Source organism: Pantherophis guttatus, chromosome 3 (assembly GCF_059756535.1).
Source record: "Pantherophis guttatus breed Tessera chromosome 3, ASM5975653v1, whole genome shotgun sequence".
Taxonomy (NCBI): domain Eukaryota; kingdom Metazoa; phylum Chordata; class Lepidosauria; order Squamata; family Colubridae; genus Pantherophis; species Pantherophis guttatus.
Window position 1 is genome coordinate 96,858,672 of NC_142065.1, and position 27,710 is coordinate 96,886,381.

At 37.4% G+C, this 27,710-nt stretch overlaps 1 protein-coding gene across 1 annotated transcript in view; it reads right to left on the reverse strand.

Moving 5' to 3' along the window:
- CDC73 (cell division cycle 73) overlaps window positions 1-27,710 on the reverse strand; it is a 108,050-nt gene that overhangs the window by 7,662 nt on the left and 72,678 nt on the right. The window contains exons 11-15 of the mRNA XM_034409585.3: window positions 12,752-12,809; window positions 9,143-9,178; window positions 8,877-8,964; window positions 2,319-2,480; window positions 263-363 (exon numbers count right to left, since the gene is read on the reverse strand). Of these exons, the coding sequence (XP_034265476.1) occupies window positions 263-363; window positions 2,319-2,480; window positions 8,877-8,964; window positions 9,143-9,178; window positions 12,752-12,809 (445 nt within the window). The remainder of the gene's footprint in view (window positions 1-262; window positions 364-2,318; window positions 2,481-8,876; window positions 8,965-9,142; window positions 9,179-12,751; window positions 12,810-27,710) is intronic.

The window sequence follows — 27,710 nt, forward strand, 5'->3', positions numbered from 1 at the left end:
TCTCTGAGCCCAATTTATCTCACAGTTTTTTTTTAAAGGAGTGTTATGTACATTTCCTTGCACTCATAGAAGAAAGATACAGTATAAACACAATAAATAAATTAATAGAAGCTGGACTGCAAGCTGTGTTTGCTAACTAACTGAATATTTAATGAGACCACAGCAGTTTTGACAGTACCACCAGACTTTAACATCAAGACATAATAAAGATAATTTATGAATGAATACACTGCATAAAATTACATCAAAGTAAAAACCTTACTTTTTGCAAAAATATCCACAGGTGATCCATCAGGTAGTAGCCATGGCCAGCCCTTAAATTGCCAGGCAGGACCTTGGACAAACACAGCCACAACACGATCCCTAAAATATAGGTATAAAAAGAGAGAGATGCACTCAGATTTCAGTCACAAAAACTTCAGTAATGGATTAAGTGGAAGAACGAAGCTGTTATCCTAAAAACATTAATATTTTTTGTTCTTGTTTCAAACAAAAATGTTTTGTTCATAAGTCAGTGCACTTATTCAAATGTATCCTGGTTTTGTTACATTTGAGAACATTGAAGATTAAACTACTGACTCAAAACATTATTAAAACAAACAAACAAAGAAACAAACAAAACAAATGAACCCCCCCCCCCCGTAAATTTATAATCTTAATTCATATGATAAGTGAATTGTTTGGTTTTTTTTTGTGTGCGTGAATCACTTTGAAATATTTTTCCTTGATGGCTAGGATAAAAATATTATAGGTAAATCATTACAAAAAAAAGTATTGAATTTGGAATAGTGAAATAATGAGCAGAAATTTTTTTTGGAGCTACTGCAAAAATGTAATGCAATGTTTTTTGTAATTTGGGGAAAGAGAACTCAACTTTCTTTTTGCCAGTTGAGAATTGCAGTTCAGGGACAGAGAACTGCAGTTCTACTAACTCAAAGAAACCCAGCAAAATGCTATAAAGCTCCTATAAAGCTCAAAGTTTAACTATGCAGTTCTCTATCATGCTATAGTATGCTTTTAACTTAGCCATGTTCCAGTTGATGTTCACAAAGGTTCCAGGTATAAGAAAGCAGTATTATAGGAAGTTCTTCACTTACTACCATAATTAGGACTGGAAACTAAGTAGTGTAATTGTTAAGTGAATGATGCCCAATTTTATGATTCTTTTTTTTTTTTTATCATTAAGTGAATCATACAGTGATTAAGCATATTTGGCTTCCCTCATTGACTTTGTCAGAAGCCCTCTGGGGAAGGTCACAAATAGTGATCACATGATCCTGGGTCACTGACACAGTCATACATCTCGGCTATAGATGTTACCTAACCTGATAACGAAACATTCGGAAACCAACCTACAAGCTCAGAGTGTTGTGGCCTGCCAGCTGCCAGCCGAGCTGGTGGCAGACTCGGATGATGAGGAGGTTGGGGAAGAACTTGGGCCAGTTCTGGAGCCTGGAGAAGGCTCTGATGGATGGTCAGCATCGGACACAGAGATAGAGCCAGGGTCGTCCAGCATTTCCCAGCCACCAGAGAGGCAGCTGCCTTTGGAGTCAGAGATGAGTTTGGAGGAGGAACAGCTGTGGCCTGTTCCAGATGCACAGAACAGATAGGAGAGGTGAACAACGGAGGACAAGGAGTCAACTCGGGAAGCACAACAAATGTGGATGCTGAATGGCCCCTCCCTGGCTGGGGAATAAATAGGAGGAAAAGGGAGTGATGGTCGTAGCAGACAACCATTTGCATTTCTGGAGATTTTGCTCATTGTGTTTCCTGCGACAAAGACTGCCTTGCCAGAACTGAGGTTTGTTTATTTGAACTGATTTAACTTGCAGCCTTTTGGCTAGGTGCTCATGGCCTTGCAATTATTGTAACAAGCTGATAAGGCCTATTGCTTCAGTTAACCCCTTGCAGGACTTTTGCCTGGACTTTGTGGGTGAATGCCTTTAATTCACAAGGTGTAAATAAAGAGGGGTTTTTCTGTTTCTTGCTTCTGCGAAGACCAGGACAGAACATGGAGAACGAGCATTCACCCTCATCCTATACAAACAGCATAAACACATGCGCTTTGCCAAATGTCTGAATTTTGATCACATGACCACAGGGATGCTGTGATGGTCATATATGTGAGGACTGAATGCAATTTACCTTTCAGCACCATTGTAACTTTGAACAAATTATGCATGTAAGGAGGTTAGCAGATGGCTCTGTATCTAAAGTAAAGTATTCAGGATAATGACTAATAAATTATTTACAACTATATTGATTTTAGATTTGGTTGAGGAAGACAACACCAATTGCAACAAAACGCTCTCTCTTACCAATCTTGAGGCATGAGTTTAAGAGGCTGATCAACTACACGATATGGCACTGTAACACTGACTGTAGTTCCACCAGGCTGCATTTGGTCTTTCCTTCTTTGTATTAAAGTTTCATTCTCTCGCTGACAGCCTTGCTTTTTCTTTTCATCAGATGGTACAAACCTTAAAAATAGAGGTGGTTAAAAAATTAATACTGTAGATTGGTACTGACTTTATATAGTCAAAGTAAAAACCTACTATGGAAATAATTCAGGAGATGGATTGTACTGGACTATAAAATGATTTTGATTTCTGATTTTTTAAAAAATGTCCCTTGATAAGTATTGAACAAATCAAGTAACATCATTTCAATTATCTACAAGTTACTATGTTAAGTCTCCTGGAGCATAAACCATTAAGAAGTCAAACAGGTAGTCTTCAACTTATGCCCATTAATTTAGCAACTATTCAAAGTTACAACAGCACTCAAAGGAAGTGGCTTACAACTGGTCCTTGCACTTACAATCATCACAGCATCTCCATGGTCACATGATCATAATTTGGATTCTTGGCAACAGGTATGTATTTATGATGGTTGCAGGATCCCGAGATCTTGTGATCACCATTTGCATCCTTCCTAGCCAGCTTCTGATAAGCAAAGTCAATGGGGGAAGCCAGATTTGCATAACACTTGCATAATTTAACCTAACAATTGCAGTGATTCACTTAACAATTGTGGCAAGAAGTTTATAAAACCAGGTGCGATTCACTTAATAGCCACCTTGCTTAGCTATGGAAATTCCCAATTGTGGTTGTTAAATCGAGGTCTACTTGTATTGTGGACTAATTTATCAGGCTAAATTTGGTGCTAATGAGACTTGGTTTAATAAATTTTAAGTCACAAAGTCTTCTAAGATGGCACTGTTTCAACTAAGGAAAAGGAAAGTTAGGTAGCCTAGCAGTAATCACTGTTTTAGGCTGCTAATATTAAGGTTCAGTTTAGCAGCAGATTCTGCTCAGTGTCAAAGTAAACACAATTTCTAATGAATAACTATTAATTTATTTAAAAAATATTCAACTTTAGTATCATCCATGATGGCAAGAATAGTGCTAATGGGTTGACTTATAGTTGTTTTTTTTTCCAATTTGGACATTCAATTGTTCATGAAATTTGTTTAAAAGTTGGAAACTCAGATTAGAGGAGAATATCAACACTATAGTAGCAAGATACAAATCTATTTACCTAAGAATATGTTTTATGGAAATTGAAAGAGTATGATTCTACTAAGATCTTTATTAATATAAAAAATAATTATGTGTGCTATGAAGAAAAAGACAACCTCCTACTGCCAAACCTTTACATATATTTTTGTAAGTGCAACAATGCTAATGAGTAAACATAAACACTATATTTAAACAATGAAATTTGTTTGCTTTTGAAAGTAATAAATAGCTTCTCTTTAAAGATAGTCAATTCTAACATAATCATAACTAAATGCCCTGTTAATTTCCATCGGTTTAACTAAAGAAATTTATCAGTATAGGCTAATGCTTGTGGTCTGCTGCTGATGTTTCCAAACAAATATGAAGTTAAAATAAGAAAATCACACACTCTAGACTGCCATGCCTTTTCAATATGAAATAAATAAAATAGGTTTTGAGAGACTGGTATAATGCAAATAAAATCATGCTACTGAAATAAGAAAAAACCCCTAAAATGTTGAAAGATCATTTTAATATATATTTATATTTGGGGAGCAAACATGCCATCATGTGAGAAGAAACCTCTTGTTTTTAAGACTTCCTTTTTTCCTAATCACCTTCAAGATATCTTAGTAGTATTTCCATGGCAATGCAACTGAAATTCTTCTGTGTGCAAATAATGGAGATATAGCAATTGAGAATTCAGCAAGTGGTTTCATATTTTATTAATTTTGCTTTTGTAATTTATTTATACTGAAAAAAGTTGTGAATATTTTTGGCACCAATCCACCCTATCTCTTATATTTCTGGTTGTTTTCTGTGTATGTAACACAAATGATTGTGAAGATCAATTTATCAATCATAAAATAAAACAACCAAATGTGAATTTATTCAGACAGGGAACGCCAAAGACCAAATAACTCTGTTATAACTTTCCCATGTAAATTTCTCAAACTTTATCTTTACAATAATTAAAGCTATGTCTATTGCTGATTTACTGTAATTAGCTTTTAAACAATGATTTCAATTCGAATTTATATCCTAAAACTACATATAACTACAAGCTGGTCCCCTTATCAGATCAGGAAATTATTTTATTTTATTAGCAAATTTATATAGCTAAAGATATAATTAAAAAAATTATATTACTAGTTTTCCTCATACACTTCAATACCTTGTACTCTTTAAATTTGCTCCATGAGACTATTTCAAACTTTTGCTATCACTTTTCAGTGTGAGAATTAGAGAAGTTGGCAAACCCTTGTAAAGAGGAAGTCATCCATTCTAATTCAACTCTATAGTGAGAAAGTGGATACTGATAGCCCTTGACTTACAACTACGGTATTTGTTTAGCAACGATTCAAAATTACACTAGCATTGAAAAAAGTGACTTATGACCAGTCCTCACCCTTACAACCATTGCAGCATCCCCATGGTCATGTGATCAAAATTTGGATGCTTGGCAAAGTATTGTATTTATGATGCAACATCCCAAGGTCACATGATCATGATTTACAACCTTCCCCGCCAGCTTCCAACAAGCAAAGTTCATGGAGGAAAACTGGATTTGCTTAAGGATTGCAGATTCACTAATAAATTGTGGCAAAAAGGGTGCGACACACTTACCGACTACCTTGCTTAGCAATGGAAATTCTGGTCCCAACTGTGGTTGTAAATCGAGGACTATTTGTAGTTAAGGGTAGCTATCACTATTCAACAATAATACTAGAATTCCACAAGGGATGCTAACAATGGAAAGGAGGAAAGATATGTTTTGAAAGGGAATTAAGACATGAAACAAAACTTTAAGCCATTTTTTTAAGCACAGATAGGAGATGTGTACACAAATGTAACATTTGTGCTGTGATGAACTATAATAATTTCTTTTTAGACAAGTTACCAAAAGTGTATGGAGATAAATGAAGATAATTAGGCTTTTAATATAATAAAAGCTATGTACATATACATAGCATATGCATGTCTTTTCAATACAAGTTGATGATTAACTAATTGCTCCACAGATTTAATGCAGAACCCATTCATTTTTCCATAAAAGACAGCACCAGTTTCCTTCTTAACTGCATGTAGTTTAGGTAGACATGGTAAGCAGTTTTTTTAAAATAACTGATTGAGAAATATGATGATTTCATTTGTTGAATGGTACTACTTTGCATTCTTTTTGATCAGATTTTAGTATGTTTTAACCTATAACAGAATTTTAACTATAACAGAGAACACATTATTTGTGTGCATGTCTAAGGTCTCAGGAAACTTACGCCGCAAGAAATTTTTTTTCTAAAGTTCTTTTAAATGTTTATAAAAGATTGTTGGTGAGTCTGGAAAAACAGTAGAAGGAATACTGAATATAAATAAAGATAAAAAAGGAGTTCATTAGTGAATGGAAGTTAATTACAAAAAGCCCAGCAAGAGACAATTCAAATTGTTAAAAAAGACTCTTCCTTCACCAGTTTACTAATAATTGAGGACTCAAAATTCTATCAGTTTTCAACATTCTATACTTTATTCCTAATCCTGACATTAAAAACCCCAGATAGAAATCTTTATAATTCTTTTTTCCTTGTTGGTCACCTACTGTGAAGATCCAACAATTATCCAATCAAACATTTAATTCTTTCAATGAAAAATTGTCATTTCTTCCTTTAACCCTTTTTTGGAAAATACATAGAATAATAGGCACACGAATGAAATGGAAAATAGCAACAGAGACTAGGAAGTGATGTTGGATCCACAATAAAACAGAATGTGGAGTTATATAAATGAATGAAAATTACTTGAACAGAATATCAATCATAATTATACTGCACACCAACTTCTTTTACAACAGAGTAAGATTCCTCAATATCTCAAATCTTTAATGGCAAAATATGGTACCTATAGGATGATAGAGGGACAGTTTTAACAGTAAACAATCAATACAGCTTCATGAGGTGCAAAAAGAAAGTAGAAAAAAGATCAACAGCAAATTCTGCTTGACCTTTGATTTGCTTACTTTCCAACAACCAATATGTGTTATACATATTGAAAAACATCTTAAAAGCAAAATATGATTGATTACTTTACTGTTTCTAAAGGAAGAGGTACAACATCAAACTAATCATGGAGGCAATGGCCCAGCTCCCTTTATATTGACGCAAAATAATAATGAGAGGAAGTGATTTATAGTAGAAAAAGCTGCAAGGACAAGTATTTAACTCTTTTCCATCGCTGCTTTTCCCTAACAATTCATTCTGCCCTGTCCCATACTCTCTTGAACAAATATTCAAACCCATATTTGTTACCAAGGTATCAACCAAAAACCCAGATAAAAGAAAAATATATAATAAAGAATATTTAAGCTTCCTGTAGAACTTTCATATCCTACAATTTTAAGATAGAATCTTTTAAAGGTTTTTTTTTACTGGTAAAGCAACAATTCTGCTGCTCATCTAAATAAATAGAATAAAACATAAATAGAAAAAATTGATGTGGTACAGAAAATAGTAATTATAAAATGACACTGGACAGTACTTCATTATCATTTATTTTATGCAGATCACTAAACTACACTATTTGAGAACCATTACATAATTGATGGTGCCTGGGTATATCTATTCTTCTCTTAAAAACCTGGAAAAAATTAGCAATCTCAAGTTTTGAGTGAATTGGTGGGAGAGGAGAGAAATAGGACCAGGGAACACCTTCACTATTCTCTCTGATTATATGTGATTCCTGAAGCACAGATAAGGAATAATTGATGTGGGATATGTCTGTACTGAAGAAAGGTTTAGTTTGATTATAATTCCTGTTTTTATAAAGTCAGAATTTCCCTTCACCAGCTAATTAGAGCTTCAAGCCATTACAATTCAGGCAAGGTCACCAGGGCACTGTTGCAACTGAAAAGGTAAAAGGATAGTTGTCTTATTTTTTCTTTTAATTAATGTATTGGCATTCATTGTGGGAGATTTATCTACCACATTGTCAACATTGAATTAATATCTTGCTTGTCCTCCAAAACTCAAGGCAATGAACTGGTACGCCTCCCTCAATTTTACATTCACAATTCCATAGGTCAGCCAATACAATTTTTTGGCACATCATATTATAATTTAGATCTGAAAATCATAGTGTATCAGCACAGGACATACGCAGTACTTATTTGTGTTGTTGGATTTATCACTAGCTCACTGAGATGATTTAGGGAGTAAGCATTTGCATAAAGCTGGTAAAGCAGGTAAGAATGAAGACCTGACTATATTCAGTACCGGAGTGCTACATATTCAATTTTTAGAGTCTCATGAACGTCCCTCACGTACACTACTTCAATGTTGGCCTTGCATGGTTTATTAATAATGGTTAAATATGCATAGCATGTTCTTTGAAAAATAAGGAGAAATCAGTTCAAATCTAATGGCTCCCATGCTTAATATGGGGAACTATCTGCTAGACATAGAAAAGCATTATGCAGCCAAGAAGCAAAGTAAACTGAATGTCCAAGAAGTGAACACCCTAGAGAACAATTGACTTCACAAATAAATCCTTATTTTTGTTCAATTCTGAGTGCATTTCTTCATTTGTTTTGTTGAGATGCAATTTTCATATACAATAAAAACAGCTGTTATAAAATGCAAATCTATTTCATTTACATTTATGTATTGATTTAGCCACTTGACTCTCATGAGTGACTGTGGGTGGCTTACAATAAAATAAATACAACATATAATATAAAAATTGGGGGAAAAAACCATTCATAAATATCAAAAAAAGATGAATTCTATCACACTCCTGGGGCCTCATGCTTGGATCGGATTTCCAGGGCCTTGCAAAAGGCCAGCAGAGTAGAGGCTGACTTAATCTCAAGTGGAATGATGTTTTAAAGGGCGGGCACCGTGGCAGAAAAGGTCCTCCTCCAGGGCTGCGCCGCACCACCTGAACTTCCTTAGCTGATGGTACCCATCAGCAAAGGAAACCCTCCTGCCAGACTGGAGGGAATGGTTAAAAACAAGGAGAGACAGTCTTGTAAGTAGCCCAGTGCCAAGCCATGAAAACTTTTATCAGCACCTTGATTTCTACTGAGAAGCATACTGGAAGCCAATGAAGCTGATGGTGCAATGATATTGCATATGCTGAAAAACTGACACCATTAACTGCCCACACGTCTGCACCAAATGTCCTTAAGGGCAACTTCATGTACAATATGTTGCAATAATCTAAATTGGAGACTACAAGGGCATGAGTGGACCACGAGCAAGGCGTTCAATCTAGGAATGCTGCAAGTGACGCACAACCCAATATATATAAATCCTAGTCAAGGCTGCCAAAGTGCTTCATTTATCCTTGAAAAGAGACTTTTACCCTGTGTATCTTTTAGTTACTTACTTGAGATCCTGCAAAAGGTCTTTTGCATTAAGCATAGTAATTAACGAAGTGGTAGCTGCTGGAATAATGATAATTGGTGTTCGTGATCCTATAGAAAGATACATATTTTTAAAGCAAATAAAAGGCAACTTTCATCAAACTTTTCAAGCTTTGGCTGAACAATTATACTAAAATACAAATTAAAATGCTAATTAATAAATTTATGACAAAATCCATAATGTCAATTTGATAAGATGAAAACAGCTGTAAAATTGAAAACAACTCACCTTTTTTTTGATTTGGAGGAGGTCTTGCTTGAGAAACTATAGGAAAAAAGCACAGAATAGCTGTATTAAGTTTTGAATTAATGAAATTTCCCTCTTTCTTAATGCTCTCTGCACTTTCAAAGCATATAATTCCAGTGCTTAATATTTCAGACACAAAAAGGAGCATGGGTGTTAAATGCCTTGGATACCTGAAGGTTTCAGTGTGGAAAAGCTTCATGTAAATAACATATTATTAACAAAAATAACAATATCGTGTTGCTGGATTAACTAAATTACACGAAAAATTAGCAATCACCCTTTAAATCTATTTTGCTGACATAAGTATGTAAGAATATCCTTTCTTTTCAACTACCAAATACAAGGTACCTCTGCTTCTTCAATGGACACTGAGGACTCAACTATGAGTTTTGATTCTTGCATATCATTTGGCTAAAATTCTTAACAGTGGATGAATATAATAAAAGATATATTAAGATGGGGTTTCAGAGCTATAAGAACAGTACAGGTAGTCCTTAACTTACAACCATTCAAAAATACACTGGCACCGGAAAAAAATAACTTATAACCAGTACTTGCACTTACGACAGCTGCAGCATCTCCACAATCATGTGATCAAAATTTGGATCATTGGCAATGGGCATGTATTTATTATTGTTCCAGCATCCTGATGTCATGTGATCACCATTTGTGACCTTTCCAGCTGCCTTCTCTGACAAGCAAAGTCAATGGGGCAAGCCAGATTCACTTAATGATGTGATTCACTTAACAACTTTAGTGATTCACTAAACAACCATGGCAAAAAAAGGTTGAAAAATCAGGCACAATTCACTTAACAAATGCCTTGCTTAGCAATGGAAATTCTGGTCCTAATTGTGATGTAATTCAAGGATTACCTGTGTCTTCTTTTGTTGCAAAATGTTCAGGAAAGCTAATGCTCAAAAGCATTGCGTGTTAAGTAAACATTTTGAATGGTTCTTGCTGAGTAAGCAGAGGCTGCTTCAGATACATTAAGAAAGATATACAATCAGTTTTAAAAGAGTAAATTAAGGGAACAAATTAAGCAAACGAACAGGAGTTTAGCAGCAAAATTTAAGAGGAAAAGCCCTATGTAACCAATAGGGAATAAAAAAAACCTTTTTTACTAGTTGTGACTTAAGAAACAGATATGAAGACTGACTGAACTCTGCAGACAAAACTTACTAGAAAACTGTAAACAATGGATTGAAAGGACTGAAGTTTGAGATTGACAAAAACATTACCAAGAAATATCTTTTTACTTTGAACAAATGTGGCACCAAGGACAAATAAACTGTAATCAAAAATACTGAAGAAATTTGTTGATTGTCTGGTTGAGTCTTCATGTATTGTCTTTGATAGGCTGGGTGATTGAAGGGAGGCAAATGTACCCTTAGTTTTCTAACCATATCTCATTTTTTCATTAGATAACTGTAGTAATAGTAGTAGTAGTAGTATAATAGTTGATACATCTTAATTTAAGCAAAAACATTTGAGAAATTAAAGCATGGCATTCTGATTAGCAAGCTAGTAAAGTATGGGTTTGATGAAATGACAATTAAATGAATGCACAAATTCATCAACAGTTTGACATCTACCAGGAGTTAAGTATCAAAACAGATGCCACAGATTTCAGTCCTGGGCCCTCTATTTTTGCAGAGGTAGGACAATGTTAATTACATCTATGGTTGATCCAAATTGATGATAGGTGACTCTAGAAAATAAAAATAAAATCAAAATGACTGTAATAAGCTTGAAAAACAGACTAAAAAATATTGGGGATTGGGTGCTGGCCTTTCCAATACAATGTAATGATTTTACATCCAAGGTTTGTGGATCACATCACACTGACTTCAAATACTTTGTGGTCTATGAGACTCTATTAAAAATTCATATTTTAAAATGATAGGGAATAAATAGATAAAAATACTAAAGAAATGTAAGCATTTTTTTCCTAGAGAACCCCTGAGGGAAAGCACTAGGTGCTTTATTTCTTTGTATCCTGCATTATGGAAGGTCAATCTTGATATGGACTTGCTTTTGTACTGATGAAGCTTGTGCAGAGCTTTCAGTTAATATGTGTGAAATCGCATCTGGCAGTGTGACCTCATGTGCGGCAGTTATCCAGAAATTATCCAGATGCATTTCAGCTCTTGCTATTTCTACTCTTTTCATATCATTGCTTGTCAGTTCCAAGCACATTCTTATTCTCAACAGCCCTGGTGAGATAACTATGACAGGCAGTATGACCTTTCTAAGCACTGGCACACAACTGCAAAGATAACAAAACCAGTATAAAATCCCAACATTATGCTACTTCAAATACATTAGCATTCTATTCTGAAATCAGTTTTAGAAGAAAGTTTAGCAACACAAGATAAATACTTTAGAATGGATGCATACATATTTTTTTAGTGATGGCTATTTAACCAGCAGTTTTTCTTTATTACTGGAAAAAATCCTGCAAGTACTTTTGTTTATAAAAGCTGAAGAGTGTGCTTTGTTTTTAATTGTGGCTGTGCCATTAAGACATTATAGAATTCATATAGAACTCTATTTTATTTCTTTTTTTAAACCTTCGTATTGTATTACTTTTAATAAAAGGCATGTTCCCCTCAAATGTCTATAAACCTGAAGCCCAACAGTCATTATTCAGCCTTTGAAGTACTTATATGACATTCATTATTAAAGTATATAATGTATTACATATATCAAGCACTATCTTCTGAAATGCATCAGAAGAAATGAAATACAGTGGAGTCATATAAATATTACAGGTACTGAAAGATGACTAAGCTTTTTTCAGAATATGATCACATCATACTTTTTGCTAGGTTTACCTACTTCTTCTCAAAATCCTGGATACTATAGATTAGTGATGGCATGCATGAGGCACCAGGTATTGAAAAGGGAGCACTTTGCACACATGTGTGCACTTGTCAGGGCCGCAACCAGGAAGAAGAGCTGCTCAGGGGGTACTTTTGGTTTGGGGCAAGTAAGTCTTCCAGTTAGTGCCGCACATGCACACGTCCCGATCAGCTGGCCAACATGTATGCTCACACCAGAAAACGGAAGACCAGCTCTTCCAGGTTCCAGCATTGCCACACTCACAAAGGCCAGATGATCATCGCGTGTGCATGCACACCAGAAACCCAGAAGAGGAACGGGCGATGCCACGCATGCCAGGCGACATGGCTCCACATGCCACTTTGGGCACACATGCCATAGGTTCGCCATCATGGCTGTAGATTAACAAACAATAATATGATATGGTAGAGATCCCTAGTATTTTTGCATACCTTCCAAAGATTACTGTACATAGGAAAGAAATGATTCTAAAAGTACCTGAAATTTACAGAATGCATACATTCTTGTAATTATTGTATCACATTATCACATATACAAGCAGAAATGTAAATGTATTCATTTGATTTTTATGGGGAAAAATCATAATTTAAAAGTGAAAGCTTCAGTAGTTTCCACAGCAAGTCAGAGTGAATTTGAAAATGGGTTTGCATTTCTGACACAGTGTTTTTTTTTTTTAAAAAAAAAGTTTATGTTTCATACTATGATAGATAAATATACTGCTTTTACCTGGCCTTGCCACAGGTTGTGCTGCTGGGGTCTGAGTCTTTCGTGCTGAAGCTCCTTCCTATATAGAAAGAGAAGACGCATGTATACATTAACAAAGTTACTTGACAAGAGCATAATATTAAAATAATTTTTTAAAAGATCAATATTTTTTTCAGCAACCCATTTATTACAACTATTTTGAAAGCCAGAAATATATTGCTTTTGATTGGTAGAAGAGTTAGCTAAAGAAATTCAAAAACAGTGAAGATGATGAATGAAATATTATACAGTACTACTCTTTTTAACTAGAGATGGATAATATCCACATCAGTCTATGAAATTTATGTATTTGTATCGCTCCTTTATTATCTTTATAAATAGCTCAAGGTGGCAAACACATCCAATACACCTCCATCCTACTCCCCACAACAGCCCTGTGAGGAATGTTGGGCTGAGAGAAAATGACTGGCCCAAAATCACTTAGCTGGTTTTCATAGCTAAAACCATGAAATAATTTTATTCTCAACTAGTGTTAGAATTTTTTTTTTTTTTTAAAAATACCCACTTCCCTCTTTATTTTTTGTATTAAAATATTTAAGTACAGGATTGTACCAAATCCACCAAGTGTATTAGTAAAACAGTATTTACTACCACAAGTGCTAAGTGTTTTAGGGTATAATCCAATATTGAAAAGATTCTTTCTGAGAAACTATAATTAGTTATTTGATGGAAATCTAAGGGAGGAAAGAAGGAACTGGATAGAAAGGTTGGAGATCTGTAAAGGCTGAGGGACAGCAGAGCTGATGGCCATACATACACTTTGGCATAAAGCAAGGAAAAAACATGGGATGATCATATCCCCTAGAAAGCACTTTCAGACTCTTCCCACTTTGCCTCTGTAGTAAATGGGAGATCTTCCAACAAGAATGTCTGGCTTTAATGTAGGACAATCCATCAAGATGTCTACATCTATTCAATGATCACAACACTCAAACTCAAGAAAATCCTTGGTTTTGCTCTAAATCTTCCATGTAATTTATTAGAAATTGAAGAAAAAATATAATATATAAGGGGAAATTCTAAATTTGTTTCTAAATTTGATAAATAAATAAAATTAGGGGCTATAAAGAAATACATAAGGGATCAGATTTTCTATGAGAATTGCTAGGTGATTGATTTATTTATACTTCTTTGCTGTGTATCTTTAAAATAAACTGTAAGCCTATTAAAATTACTTAAACTTATTTAGAAAACATGATGTATATTTTAGGCAAATTTGTATTAAGGAACCAGAAAAAAATAACTTAAACCATATTAAAAGCATTTGTACAATGCATGTAACTTTAATGAGAGAAGATAAATTTGTAACTACTGTAAAGAAGATTGGAAGTCACTTCTTTACACAACTTTGTTTTTCTATTTCTTAATTACATTTTCTTAATTTCCCACCTTACATTTTCCTTTTTTATTGCTCTTTAATCTTACTTTATATTACTCATGTTTATCTTTTATCTCTGTGAACATTTCTAATATAAATTATATATAAATAAACATTTGTACAATATATGTTTAGCATTTGGTGAGAAAGTGCTCTTTCATTAAATTATACAGTAATTATTTTCTTCTTACTTATGTTATGCCAAATGATCCAAAGCATATGGGATTACGTGGCCACTTGAAGAATGCATTCTACTGCCAAAGTCAATAAACAGAAGAAAGTATACAAATCTAAACTGCTTCATAAAATCACTTACATTTACAAAGAATGGTATAATTAACTGGATTTTGTTCTAAAAATTTCAAGTCACTGATAGAATGGCACCTAATCATTTTTTTTTGCTTTCCCCTCCTCCAATTTATTCCAAAAAACTAAGAGATTATAGGGGGTGGGGGGATAGTAAGTATTCAGGAAGCTCAGGAACAGGGAATGAGGCTAAAACCCATTGTTCAAGCTTAAGTTTGTGGTCCACAATGTCTCTTCCCCATAAAACAGCATAAAAACAGGAAAATATGAGGTACTTAGTAATTATGACAGCCTTGAAGGAGATTTACAGAGATAACTAGATTAGCCTGTTAGGTATTGCCATGGTTTAAATTGTGTCAAAAGCTATGAAGACAAGCGAAAGCAACAAAAACTATTCCAAGTTTGAAGAAAAGCTCTTAATGTTAACTATCACATTCCCCTAAATTTCTTTGAACAGTGATTACAGTATGTTTTATTATTTGCATAGATTATGTAGTGATGTAGTTTCAGATAGACTGATCGAGCAATAGTGTTTGGAAACATGCATGCATATTCACTAAGCATTATGAAATGCTTTAGCGGTTGACAATGTGCTCCATTTCTTGTCATTTCAACCAGCTGCAAATTTTTTATTTGTGCATGGCAAATACAGAAAGGAATTCTATCTGCCTGCCTGCCTGCCTAATTTGTATGCTGCTGTAATCTCCAAGGTATTTATCTTCAAAAAATTTGCAAACACAAACTGCCTATTCCCAAACACTTTCTGGAAAAATTCCTTTTTAAACAATTTCCAGAATGTCCTCCAAGTGTATGCCAGCCTAACAATAATGAGGCTATCCATAAAATAGAGGGCAAAACCAAAAACAGAGCAGGGATTATGGCACCTGTGTTATATAGTTATGGAGGTTCTCACCTATCCATAACCAAGTACTGCAGTTCGCACAAAGTAGTTTCCAAGTGATTTGCAAATATTGTTACATAGTGAATGCATTGCAGCAATCTTCAGTAGTCACACAGTAATATAAGAGCTACCATTTCCAGCCCCTTGATCCAAGTAGGGCTGCTACTGATGCACCAATCAATACTGGATAAAGGCTTCCTCATCTAAAACCACTACTTTCCCATTCAGTTGCTGAGTATCAGCAGTATGATGTAGAGGAATGTGAAAATAAATTTGGCAAAAGCACTTAAAGAAAATAAAAGATAACTCAGTCCTGGCAAAGAGAGAGGTATGAGAGAAATTCAAAATAACCCTCCCTTGATTCTGTTTGGTATAAAAGGAAGCATAGGAGAAACTGCCATTATACTCAGTAACAATAAAGTAGTATTCCTATAAGCTTAGCAGTATCTGTTTCCTGTTGTAGCCTATCTTGAAGAATTGATACTCTCTCCAACCTCTCCCAGTGGTTTCATGTATATATTATGAAGTGGGTAGAAGGACAATCTCTGGGGCATGTGTCACAAAGAGGATCCATGAGCTTAACATCTATTTCACACACACATACATACCCATCAATTGTTCAGGGAAGGAACAAAATCATCATGAAACAATACTTTAATCCCCAAGTCTTGCAGGAGGTCCAGAAGGTTAGTATGGTCAATACTATTGAAGTCTTCTAAGATATGTAACAGAACCACAAGGAGTATACAGTCCCATTTAGGTTTTGATGTAAACCCTAGCCTTAACCTGATAGCAAAGAACTAAATATATATATATATATAATTCTTCTAGAGTGCTCTGCAACTCATGCCTCACTGCATTTTCAATAGCCTTATCTCCAAAAGAAAACTTGGGAGACTGGCATCTAATATGATCAGGTCCAGGAAAAAGGTACATTGCTTGAAGGAAACATAGGAAAGTTTCCTTCAAGTCTATTGACATAACTTCCTTCTGATTATTACCAGCCCATTTCCTGATGGATGGACATGGTTTAAATCACAGATCTTATCCATTTCATCAGTGTCTGCAGACCAAAAGGAATCTCATTTAATAGATGCTGCCACAGTTATTAATTCATTTAGAATCAAAACTCTGACAATGATTTCTACTCGTAAAGTATATGTAAAAAGATAGTGTCACCTAAGGAAATTTGAAGCCTTATCAGTACCACTGGACGGTTACCATCTGACATAATTATGATGGAGATGCTTCTCTGGCCTTATCACTACACTCGAGACTGAATATATGCTCAATCAGATTCATTTTTCATTCTCTTCCATTAGTGCTCCAGATGTCATTCTGTGGCTTTATTCTCAGTTTCTCAGAAATCAAAATGATCTTCAGAATTAGCTGTCAGAGGCAACTCAGAGACAATTGTGTCAAGAGCTTGAACTGATTTCCAATCCAAGAAGATAACCAGGCACTCAACAGAACTGCCCACTGGATTATTGAGAAAAGTGGCTTTGGATTTACATGTGAATCTGAGTAGATCTTAGAAGGCAGTAAAACTCATCTAGGTCAAGAACTGATACATCAAAACATATTCAATGTCCTGTACCAGCAGGTCAGAGATAAAGAAATCTGATGTGTCTCTACCTATATGTGCTAGATCTGAGATTACCTGGGACAAGACCATGGTTGCCATAGTGGTTGTGAAATATAATTCCAAAATGATGTCCCAGGTGCATGAGGGAACTCTAATAGCCTGAGAACATTTGTTTAAGAAAATGTATTACAAGGAATTTCTACTTCAGTTGCATATAAATTCAACATATCAACTGATGACTAGCAATATTTTCCAAGTTTTTTAAAGTCAACTTTGTCAACATAACTTTAAGTTAAGAAAACAAATCTGCATCAATAATAGGAGGTGCAACTTGTAAGTCTTCCCAGCATTTATGTTACTGAATAATTGAAAATTATAGTTTAAAATGATTTTGTATGTCTTTTAAATTTTAAATGGGAGCCACCTACAGTTGGTTGAAAGATGGGCGGCTTTATCATTATAATAAATGTAACAAATATAACAAACAAACGTCTATTCCTCTTAAAAAGTGTTACAACTTCATGATGGAGTTCATGGAAGAGTAATACAGGCATCCGAAATCTAATCTCACTTCCTTTCTTCTTGGTTCAGATGCAGAAGAAGCAACATAGATTTCAACCACACTGTTTCTTGCTGTCATTAGGGATTCAATGTCAGTTCCTGGCAATGTTCACAGCAATCTAGTTCTTTCTCCATGGTACTAGTAGAGTTATGGAAGGGAGGAGGAATAGAAGCCTGAGGCTATTCTTTCAGCCAATGCTGCATGAACTGAATGAGGTGACAACTAAGTGCTCCTAAGCTAGAAAGAAGCTTATGCCAGCAGCAAGGAGGAAGAGAGTCACAATCAGGAAAGAGCTGTCTATAGAAATAACAGGAAATTGAGCATGATGTTTTTAGCTTCCTTCAAGACCACAAAAGTAGAACGTGTTTCTACTTCAAAACAGAATGGAAAAATTTAACAAGGGATACCAATAAAAGCTGACTGTTACTCAGCAGAAAGGAAAACCAGGAAAAGGATCGGGGGGGGGGGGAGTTGAAGATAAACAAATGACTAGAAACTTAAAAGAAAGCTCTTCAACATTTTATAACACTACACTTTCTAAAAGCATAAACTATTATATATATATAAGCTACTCAGATATATTTCTCTCAAGCTTTCCTTCTTTAAAAAGGTAAGACAAATTTCAGATCTCAGAAACCCAATGTCCACCTAAGAAAGCATAGGGCTTTTGTTTAGATTTTTACAAAGCAGTAAAACATATAGGAAAATATATATTTTTAGAATATTCTCAAAACTATCTCAATATACCAATATAACTAGCATGTGTAATAGTTATAACCATTTTTTTTCTTATAAGGATATGGAAGCAGTTTTTGTAGCTTTCTAGTGCACCTTTGTTATTTCACTCCTTTTGCCCAATTTCACAGAACATGATTAAATAACATTAATTTCCCCTTGATTCACTATTCATTTCACTCCAAAGATACACTTATATTGTGTACTATGGTATAAAATAGTATTGAGAAATATTATAATCTATGTCTAACAAGCAGGGTTCAAGAATTGTTCAAACTTATTGATCTATCCCAGGATATTAGCTTGGGGGAAAAAGCAGTGAAGAAAAAGTATTTCATAGTTTGAAAATTATTTATTTAGTAAGAAGGCTAGTATGTAATCCAGATTTATTTCAATATCTATTGCAAGGGTTCATTCTTAAGTTTACATAAGCATAGGGAGAGATGATTGCAATATAACTATACAAATATAAATATCATAAAGTTATAGACTATTACATCAAAAGGCCATCTATCCTCCCAGAGGCCCTTCACTTGTGGGGTGCCGTAGGGGTCGGTTCTCTCCCCCCTACTCTTTAACATCTTTATGAAGCTGCTGGGTGAGATTATTCGTAGTTTTGGGGTGAGGTATCATCAGTATGCTGATGATACCCAGCTCTACATCTCCATCCCGGACCAACCCAGTGTTGCCCTTTCCATGATGTCCCAGTGCCTGAAGGCGGTACGGGTCTGGATGGGTAGGAACAGGCTCAGACTCAACCTCTCCAAGACTGAGTGGTTGTGGATGCCGGCGTCTCCTGATCTAGTACCCCCACCACTTCAGATGGGAGGGGAGTTGCTGACTCCCTCTGAAAGGGTTCGTAATCTAGGCGTCCTCCTTGATCCTCGGCTGTCCCTGGTGGATCATCTGACGGCCATGACAAGGGGGGCTTTTGTACAGGTTTGCCTAGTGCGCCAGTTGCACCCTTTCCTAGACAGAGATGCCCTTTGTACAATCACTCATGCTCTCATTATTTCTCGGCTGGATTACTGCAATGCCCTCTACATGGGGCTGCCCTTGGGATGCACCCGGAGGCTTCAACTGGTCCAGAATGCAGCCGCGCGGGTTGTTACGGGAGCCTCCCGTTATTCCCATGTAACACCTCTCCTGCGCGAGCTGCACTGGTTACCGGTGGCCCTTCGGATCCGCTTCAAGATGCTGGTCTTGACCTATAAAGCCCTACATGGCATGTAGTAGTAGTACTTGCAGGACCACCTCCTATCGGCCTCCCACTGCGGTTACATAGGACTGCCTCCTCCGGGTGCCATCGGCCAGACAATGCCTGGTGGCCCCCAGGATGAGGGCGTTCTCGGTGGCCGCACCAACCCTCTGGAATGAATTACCCACCGGGCTTCGGACAGCCCCTGACCTCCATGCCAAACTGAAGACATGGCTTTTTCAGCAAATTCCCTGATCAGTTATGAGATTTTAGTTGTTGGGGTTTTTACATTTGGATGTTTTTAGTTTTATTTAGTGTTATAAGTTTTTTATTCTGTGAGCCGCCCCGAGTCCTATGGGAGAAGGGCGGCATAGAAATCTACTAACTAACTAACTAACTAACTAACTAACTAACTAACTAACTAACTAACTAAAATAAATCTAGTCCTCCATATTTTGTTCTGATACAGTCTAACCAGAGGCCAGTGAAAATGTCACAAGCAGGAGATCAGCTACAGCAGTCCCTCCCAATAAGTTCATGTCTGCCATTCTTTGTAATGTGAAAACAGGAGAAAACTTCAAGTCACAGGCTCTTCCAAATATTTCCTTCATTATTAACAGAACACATTATGACACTAAAGATTTATCCACTATTTTGTATATGCCATGAAAAGTTATACATTATAAAAATTTGCCCTTAGTATTAGTCCAGAATGGAAAACAGACATTTGAACAATACTACAAACACAGGGCAGTCCAGAATATGGTTTTAAAAAATCCCTGCTGAATACATATTATAACAAATTTACATTGAAAATGAAAATATGTTTCTACCACTAAAATATGAGAAATCTGTACCTACCTAGAGACTCATGGATTTTTCAACTTGGTGAAACAGTTAACATTTTGGCTGCTTCTCTCATAAACACTATCTATAGTATCCTTGATCTCTACTCACAGCACACTATTGTCTAGACTGCGTAGGCTGCTTTGGGAGATATTATCCATCAGAAACCTATGACTGTGTCCTGATGTCAATTATATTATGATTAAGAGACGGGAAGCAACTGTGTGCAAACTCACTCTTCTTCTCTTCATATTTTGATTAACACCTATTGAAATATGGAGGAAAAAACCCAACTTGCTAAGTGCTTTCTAGTTACCATAGCTATTATTTGCAATGCTAGGTAAGATAAAACACCAGGATATTTCATTTGCTTTAATGATTTGAAGAGGCATTACAAATTAACAATCCTTAATGATATTAAAATATTTATTTGTGCAAGGATAAGATAAAAATATACATATAACAAACAATTTCAAGACAGAAATATATATATTTGAAGACTTACAAAACAACAAGGCTATTCCTTGCTAATACATAGTTTTACTTTGTTAGGATTTAGCACACAGGAGGGAAATCTTAATTAATGGAGGGAAGGCAGAGACTTGAAGATCTCCAAATAAAAGATTTAATTGATCCTTGATCTATTCAACTCCACAGCATGAATCTTTATAGTAAATACAGCTGTATTTGTTTGCAGTGTATCAACAAATGAGACTCTGAACAATGCTTTCAACTTGCTGAAAAAAAATTAAAGACAACAGTGACACTTGTGGCCATCTTTAGATTGTCACTTTGTTTATATGCTGGGAAGGGAATCTACTATTTTAAAATGAAGTCAGCATGTTCTTAGAAGAAAGTTTATACACTACAAATCTTGTAATTATTTTGTACCATGATCAAATGATACCCAAAACAACCTAGAATCCTGTTTAATTTTTAAACTCTCATAAAAGATATATTAAACTGTAAATCAGACAAAGGTTGCAACATTGATTTTAATACCCTGTTTCCCTGAAAATTAGACATCCCCTGATAATAAGCCCAATCGGGCTTTTGAGCTCATGTGCTAAAATAAGCCCTCCCCAAAAATAAGCCCTCCCCCAAAATATTTAACCGCATGCTCAGCCTGTCCCCACCATTTCCTCTGGGTAGGGTTAGGGAGAAAGAGCTGGAAATCTGGTAAGGTAGCAAGAGGAGCCCCGTCTTGCTCCACGCGCCCCAAAATAATGAGACCTCCCTGAAAATAAGGCCAAGCGCTTATTTCGGGGTTAAAAAAAATATAAGACACGGTCTTATTTTCAGGGAAACACGGTACATGTACTTTCATAACCAGGTTTTGGAGCAACAAATATAGATCCAAAGATCAACATGAGTCAATATTTTGCTACAGTGATGAGGTTTGGGGCAATAGGGCTGTCTATGTTCTACTTCCCTCTCAGGGAACCCATAGAACCGTGATGGCGAACCTATGGCACGCATGCCACAGGTGGCACGCGGAGCCATATTAGTGGGCACGCCAGCTCAGCTCTGGGGTGCATGTGCGCGCCGGCCAGCTGATTTTCGGGCCTTCTGGGCCCACCAGAAGTAGGGAAACAGGCTGTTTCCTGCCTCTGGAGGGCCTGGGGGTGGGTGGGGAAGGCCCGTTTTTCTTTCTTACCTGGCTCCAGATCCTTTCTATGCATCTGGGAAGGGCAAAAACAGCCTTTCCCACTCCCTTGGAGGCCCTATGGAGGCTGAAAGGGCCCATTTCCCGACTCCCGGTGGGACAGGAAGTGACGATTTTTCCTGTCCCCAGACTCCAGAGATTCCTAGAGAAGCTCCTAGAGACTCCTAGAGAGGTTCTGAAGGCTGGGGACAGCAAAAAATGTCACTTCCCGTCCCACCGAAAGTTGGGAAATGGGCCCTTTCAGCCTCCATAGGGCCTCCAAGGGAGTGGGAAAGGCTGTTTTCGCCCTTCCCAGATGCATAGAGAGGATCTGGAACCAGGTAAGAAATAAAAACGGGCCTACCAGGCCATCATGTGCCAGGAGTGGGGGTGGGTGGGTACATGCGTGCGCGACCCTCCCCCGCCCCCCCTCCTGGCACGTGATGGCAAAAAGGGTAGCCATCACTGCCATAGGAGGTTACTTGACAACTTTGACCCAGCCATTTTCTCTCTGCCTTGTTTATATATGGAAAAGGGAATGCAATACCTTAGGTTCTGAATGAAAAGTGGATGTAAATCTGATGAGCTAATAAAACAATAAATATTTACATGTAAGTATTATGTTTATATTAATTTATAAAAGATTCCAAATTGTACAATTTTATGAAAGGGTAGTGTTCAACTATGAAAACTATAACTTGTGGCTGGGTAATCAATCTCTGTAAAGTCAACAAGATGCTTTCATCTTGCTCACTAGAAAAGCAAGCTATGTGTTTGATACAATTACACAGAATCCTGGTTTTTCATTTATAAGTACTGTACCTATGCAAAATGTGAAGCCCATTGCTTCTTGGCTCCTGCCAGCTGGAACATCTACTAGAATAATTAGAAGTTAACCAAGAGGCAAAGGTTTTATATTATATTTGAATGAATATTTGTAGCATGTTGCTCTCAAAATATAATCTCCTATATTTTATATATATAAAATATATATTTTAAGATATATTGTTAGAATACTCAGCAATATTTTCATATTCTACAGCTTCTTCCTATCTTCTTAAAACCAATAAATATACTGGGTTAAAGAAGGTCCTTCTTCCCTAGAAGGAAAATACATTTGCATGTTAGTTTTAACGTATTTTTCTTCTATCCCAGAGGTACAGAATACTTCCCAGCAGTTCTTATTCTGCAGCTTTCTTCTATAAGGCCTAGCCTCAATAACTCTGGCCAATAATTACTGATCTTCCTTGGAGCAAGGTCAGGTCAGCACTAACCCTATTTACATTCAGAAAAACTATCAAAATGGACTTTGTCTTACCTGAACATTCCTTCTATGCGCGCTGCTGGAGAATCCAAAACTTGGGTTATTCTTCATCTATTTGCTAGAGACTGAGTGTATGTTTCTTTAAATTTCCTTGACCACACCTCCTTCGCTCGGCTGAGCTCCAGTTTGTTCATGAAGGTGTAGATGAAAAGAGTGTGTGAAAAGAGCTAACTGGCCCAAGAGACAGAAGCCGAAAAGGGTGGGTTGGATTCTCCAGCAGTGCGCCTAGAAGGGACGTTCAGGTAAAACATCCATTCTCCAGCGCGCTGCTTGGAGAATCCAAAGCGTGGGATATACCCAAGATAGTGAGATGATGGGCGGGAGGCTGCCTGCTCCCGGGTGGCAGTAGGACACATTGACTGCAGCACACGCCGTCCAAAGTACGCCTCAGCCAAGGCAAAGGAGTCGACCTTGTAGTGGCGGATAAAAGGTGTCAAGGAAGTCCAGGTGGCTGCCCTGCAAATGTCACTGACAGAAGCTTGGGTGGCCCAGGCAGTGGTGGTAGCCGCACTTTTCATTGAATGAGGCAAAATTCTCCCCGGCAAGGGTTTTTTCTTAAGTGCATACGCTGTTGCAATATACCTTGAGCCAGCGACCGATGGTGGAAGGGGACACTTTCTTGCCAAATGACGAAGGGTGGAAGGAGAGGAAGGATGCAGTCCGTTTAATGTACCTGCGGAGGGCCCTCCTAATGTTCAAGGTATGCCATTGTTGTTCCAAAAGATGTGTCGGGTCCAGACAGAAGTCCGGCAGAATCAGTTCCTGAGCCCGATGATATCAGAAGTACGCCGATGTCGCGGCCCTAATGGCCCAAGCGTCCGCTTGATGGGTTTTGTGGAAGGAGAGTTCAGCTTTTCTATCTTCCGTTCTCAACCCGTCCATTATGTCATTGGAAATGACAGAGGAGGAAGTCAAGCTAGCCACTGGGGCATCAAGAGTAGGCAATTGGATTAAGTCCTAATGACTTGGAGCTGAACAATAAAGTTTTTTGTCATGTCCGTTTGGTGCTGCTATGGAAGCAGGTTGGCTCCATGGCTTTTGTATCACTTGCGTGAAAAGCTGGGAGCACGGAATAAACTCCTGCTCTGTTTTAGGAAGCGTAAATAAATCATCATGAGGCTGACAGTCCCCTTGTTGGGTAGAATATGTCTCAGAGACCCCTATGTTAGTCGTTACTTTGGCTTTGGGAAGTAAGGACTTGAAGAGAGAGGGACAGAAGAGGCCCGTGAATGTAGGTCTATCCGGTAACAATCCATCATCGTCAGAGAACTCCATGTCTGGTCATCCAACAAGGAATCCTCACTGTGGATAGAATCCGGGTGACAAGAATAATCATAATGTGGATCCACATATGTCTGGGTCTGTGATTGCAAAATAGCCTGCAACGAAGGACACTGGGCTCCTTGGTGAGCTCCAGATGTCAAAATTCTTGAAATAGTCTATAAGACTAGTGTCTGAATGTCATGGGACAACGCCGGCTGTAGCCTGTCCCTGGCACAGAGCCCCGCTGTGGTAGGGGTAAATGTTGCTTTGGGGGGGAATGACCCATAGAAGGTGAAACATGAATGTCTACCCTTGAGCTCAAAGGCACAACTGCAGGATCTCTCTTGAGAGCCCCCAACCACTGGCCTTTGGGCGTTATCAGTTCCTGAGTCACTATTCTGGGGCCCCTCCATCAAAACCACTGGATCCTGGGCAGAACGATGTGTGGGTGGTTGAGATGCAGATGCCATCTGGTGACCCGTGGCTTGTGCCTTCTGCTGAGCCAAGGCTGTCACTGCGTTATTTTATTTACCAGCTGAGCTCATTATTTCTGGACTGTCAGACTCTCCGTAGCTTTGCCAACTTATCAGTAAGCTACGTGTTTCCGTATCCACCCACATTCCATTCCTTCTTCACACTCTTTCCTTTGTTCTCTTTCCAGAAAGGTCCGGCTAAGAGATAGCCGGCCCGAATTACTTTCAAAAATGTAACAAACTTTTCTTAGTTAGTGAGGTGTTTTATTTTCTTTATAACAAATAAATGAGTTTTATTAGAAACCTTCCTCACGTTTCTTTTCGGAATATTGCAAACAAGGATAAGCCTCGATTCATCTCCTCTAAACCAGGGTAATTAGTCCCAGAGCCAAACATGGGATTAATAAATGCTCTGACAAAGGCAAAGTGTCTCTCTAAGGCCTTGTGCCGCCTCTCTGCGACTTTATCATCTGCAGACACTCGTTTCGAAGGGCGAGGAACAGAAAGTCATGTCCCGCCTTCAGGTTGTCTGGTGCATTTTGAGGCACCTTTGGAACCATGCTTTGACTGTTTCCGGGCCTTGGGAGGGCTGTAGGTTTGCTCCAGATCTGAGGACAGATCTGAATTAGCCATAAGGCTGATACCAGACACTCAGAGATGCCCTTGGATAGGCAGAGCTCCAAGATGCTCCCTGTGAATCAGGAGTGGTGGCAGCCAACCTGGAGCCCCAGGAACGACTCACCCACCATCGGCAGCTGAGGAGAGAACGATGATATCAGAAAAACAGCTGATATCTCCTCAATCTACAAATCTTCTCCGCTCCCGACAGATCGTTAAGACTAGTAGCAGTTGAGAGAAAAACAAAGGTAGAATTCAACTCTATTTGCTAGAGCAAATAGCAGTCTATTTGCTAGAGCAAAGGAAAAAAACAGTCTCTTGCTTGACTGAGTAAATAAACCGGAGCTCAGCCAAGCGAAGGAGGCGTGGTCAAGGAAATTTAAAGAAACGTACACTCAGTCTCTAGCAAATAGACAAAGAATAACCCACGCTTTGGATTCTCTAAAAGCAGCGTGCTGGAGAATCTGGGCATTTTGCAAAGCTGGTGAGTCCCTGGATAAGCAATGAATGAAATCAAAATTACACCAGGTAATTTTTATATTCCTTATAGCAGAAAATTAGTTGGTTGTGTGCCAGTCGCGATTGAACCAAGCTTGGTTAAAAGAGCTCTGATTCCTGTTAGCCACCATTTCTGGGGCAAAGGTTTGCCTGGTTGGCTGGAGTATATGAAAGTTATTGGATATATTTACCTGCAAATATCTATCTCATGTGGGGCAGCCCACCACCTGGCTCAGATTGTGGTTCCCAGGATTTTAGGCAGTCAATACCTTCCTTTTGTCTATCAGCAGCATACAGTTTTTTATTGTTTGAACTTTCTGGATGTTGTGCTATTTCAATAGGTGGCTGCGTGAAGGAATTTAGATCTGCTCCAGGAGACTCTATGCTGATATCTGCACACCTAGATTCCACAGGCCAGAGAAACTATATACCAACAAGACTTTTCTCGAAGTGATGGCAACTACTTTGGTAAAACAATCAATTAGATGTCTGGCTATTTTACGTGCTGTCATTATAATTTCAAACTATCCAGTCTTTTAATAATACCAGCTTGTTCTGAGTCTGATATAGCACTGAAGGAATTAATTGGATTTCTTTTTCCCAGAAGGTCATCTGTGCAATGTTTTGCAATAGGAGGAAGAAACTGTTCGTCTGGGCAGTATAAAATATCCTTGAGGATATCTAAAGTTGAGAGATCAGGTTTTAATGTGGCAATACTCTTGTGGCCAGTTTGGCATAGGACCTCCTCTGAGCAGAATAAATTTTAAACCAAATTTTGCAAATATTGAAAAAGTATGCAGAAAAGGCCTCATTTTAAAGCATTACCTGGGAACTAGGCATTGCCTACATGTAAGTAAAATTCACTCTTGGCCTCTACAAGATGGAAGCCACCCAGCCTGCTATAAACCAATCAACTGTTTTTCCGCTGAATAGTGACTGAATTAAAGATAATAGTTCTTTTTAATCTCCATCATCCTAAATTTGATCAATTATTTACTATTTCTAAAATGATTTGTTTAGGCTTTAAATAGTACTTATAATTTAAATGTCTCCCTTGATTACATAATCACTAGGATCTGTTTCTCACTCTTTCTCACGGATGTTGTGATTTTGCAGAGTAGTCTTTTGACTGGTTTTCAGTAAGTTTTACAAATAACTCTTTTAAGAGTTGACGAATTGTCGTCAACAAGTCAAAGATAGAACCAAATGTTTGTGCTATCCGCAAACTTTGCCTGGTTAGAAAGTCAGTTATGTTTTATTCTGTAAGTTTATCAGGGTAGTATCAACACTACTGTCCAGTAATAACTGTGCAGCTGATGAGCAGATTGCATCTGGGTGTTCTCAGGGGGAAAATCTCCTCCACTAAAGAGGAGAGATCTATAAACTGTTGGCTTTTGACCTCTGCTTGTAAATCCCACTTTAAAGCATCATATCCATCAGATGGATCTGAGGGAATAGAAATATTTACAGGAGTTGGCTGCTTGATCATTAGGTCACTGTCAATTGTCAATTGTTTTGTGGATTTGGATATAACTTATGTTACAATGCGTACACTGTGTCTTCCTTCTTTATCCCATGATGATTATTA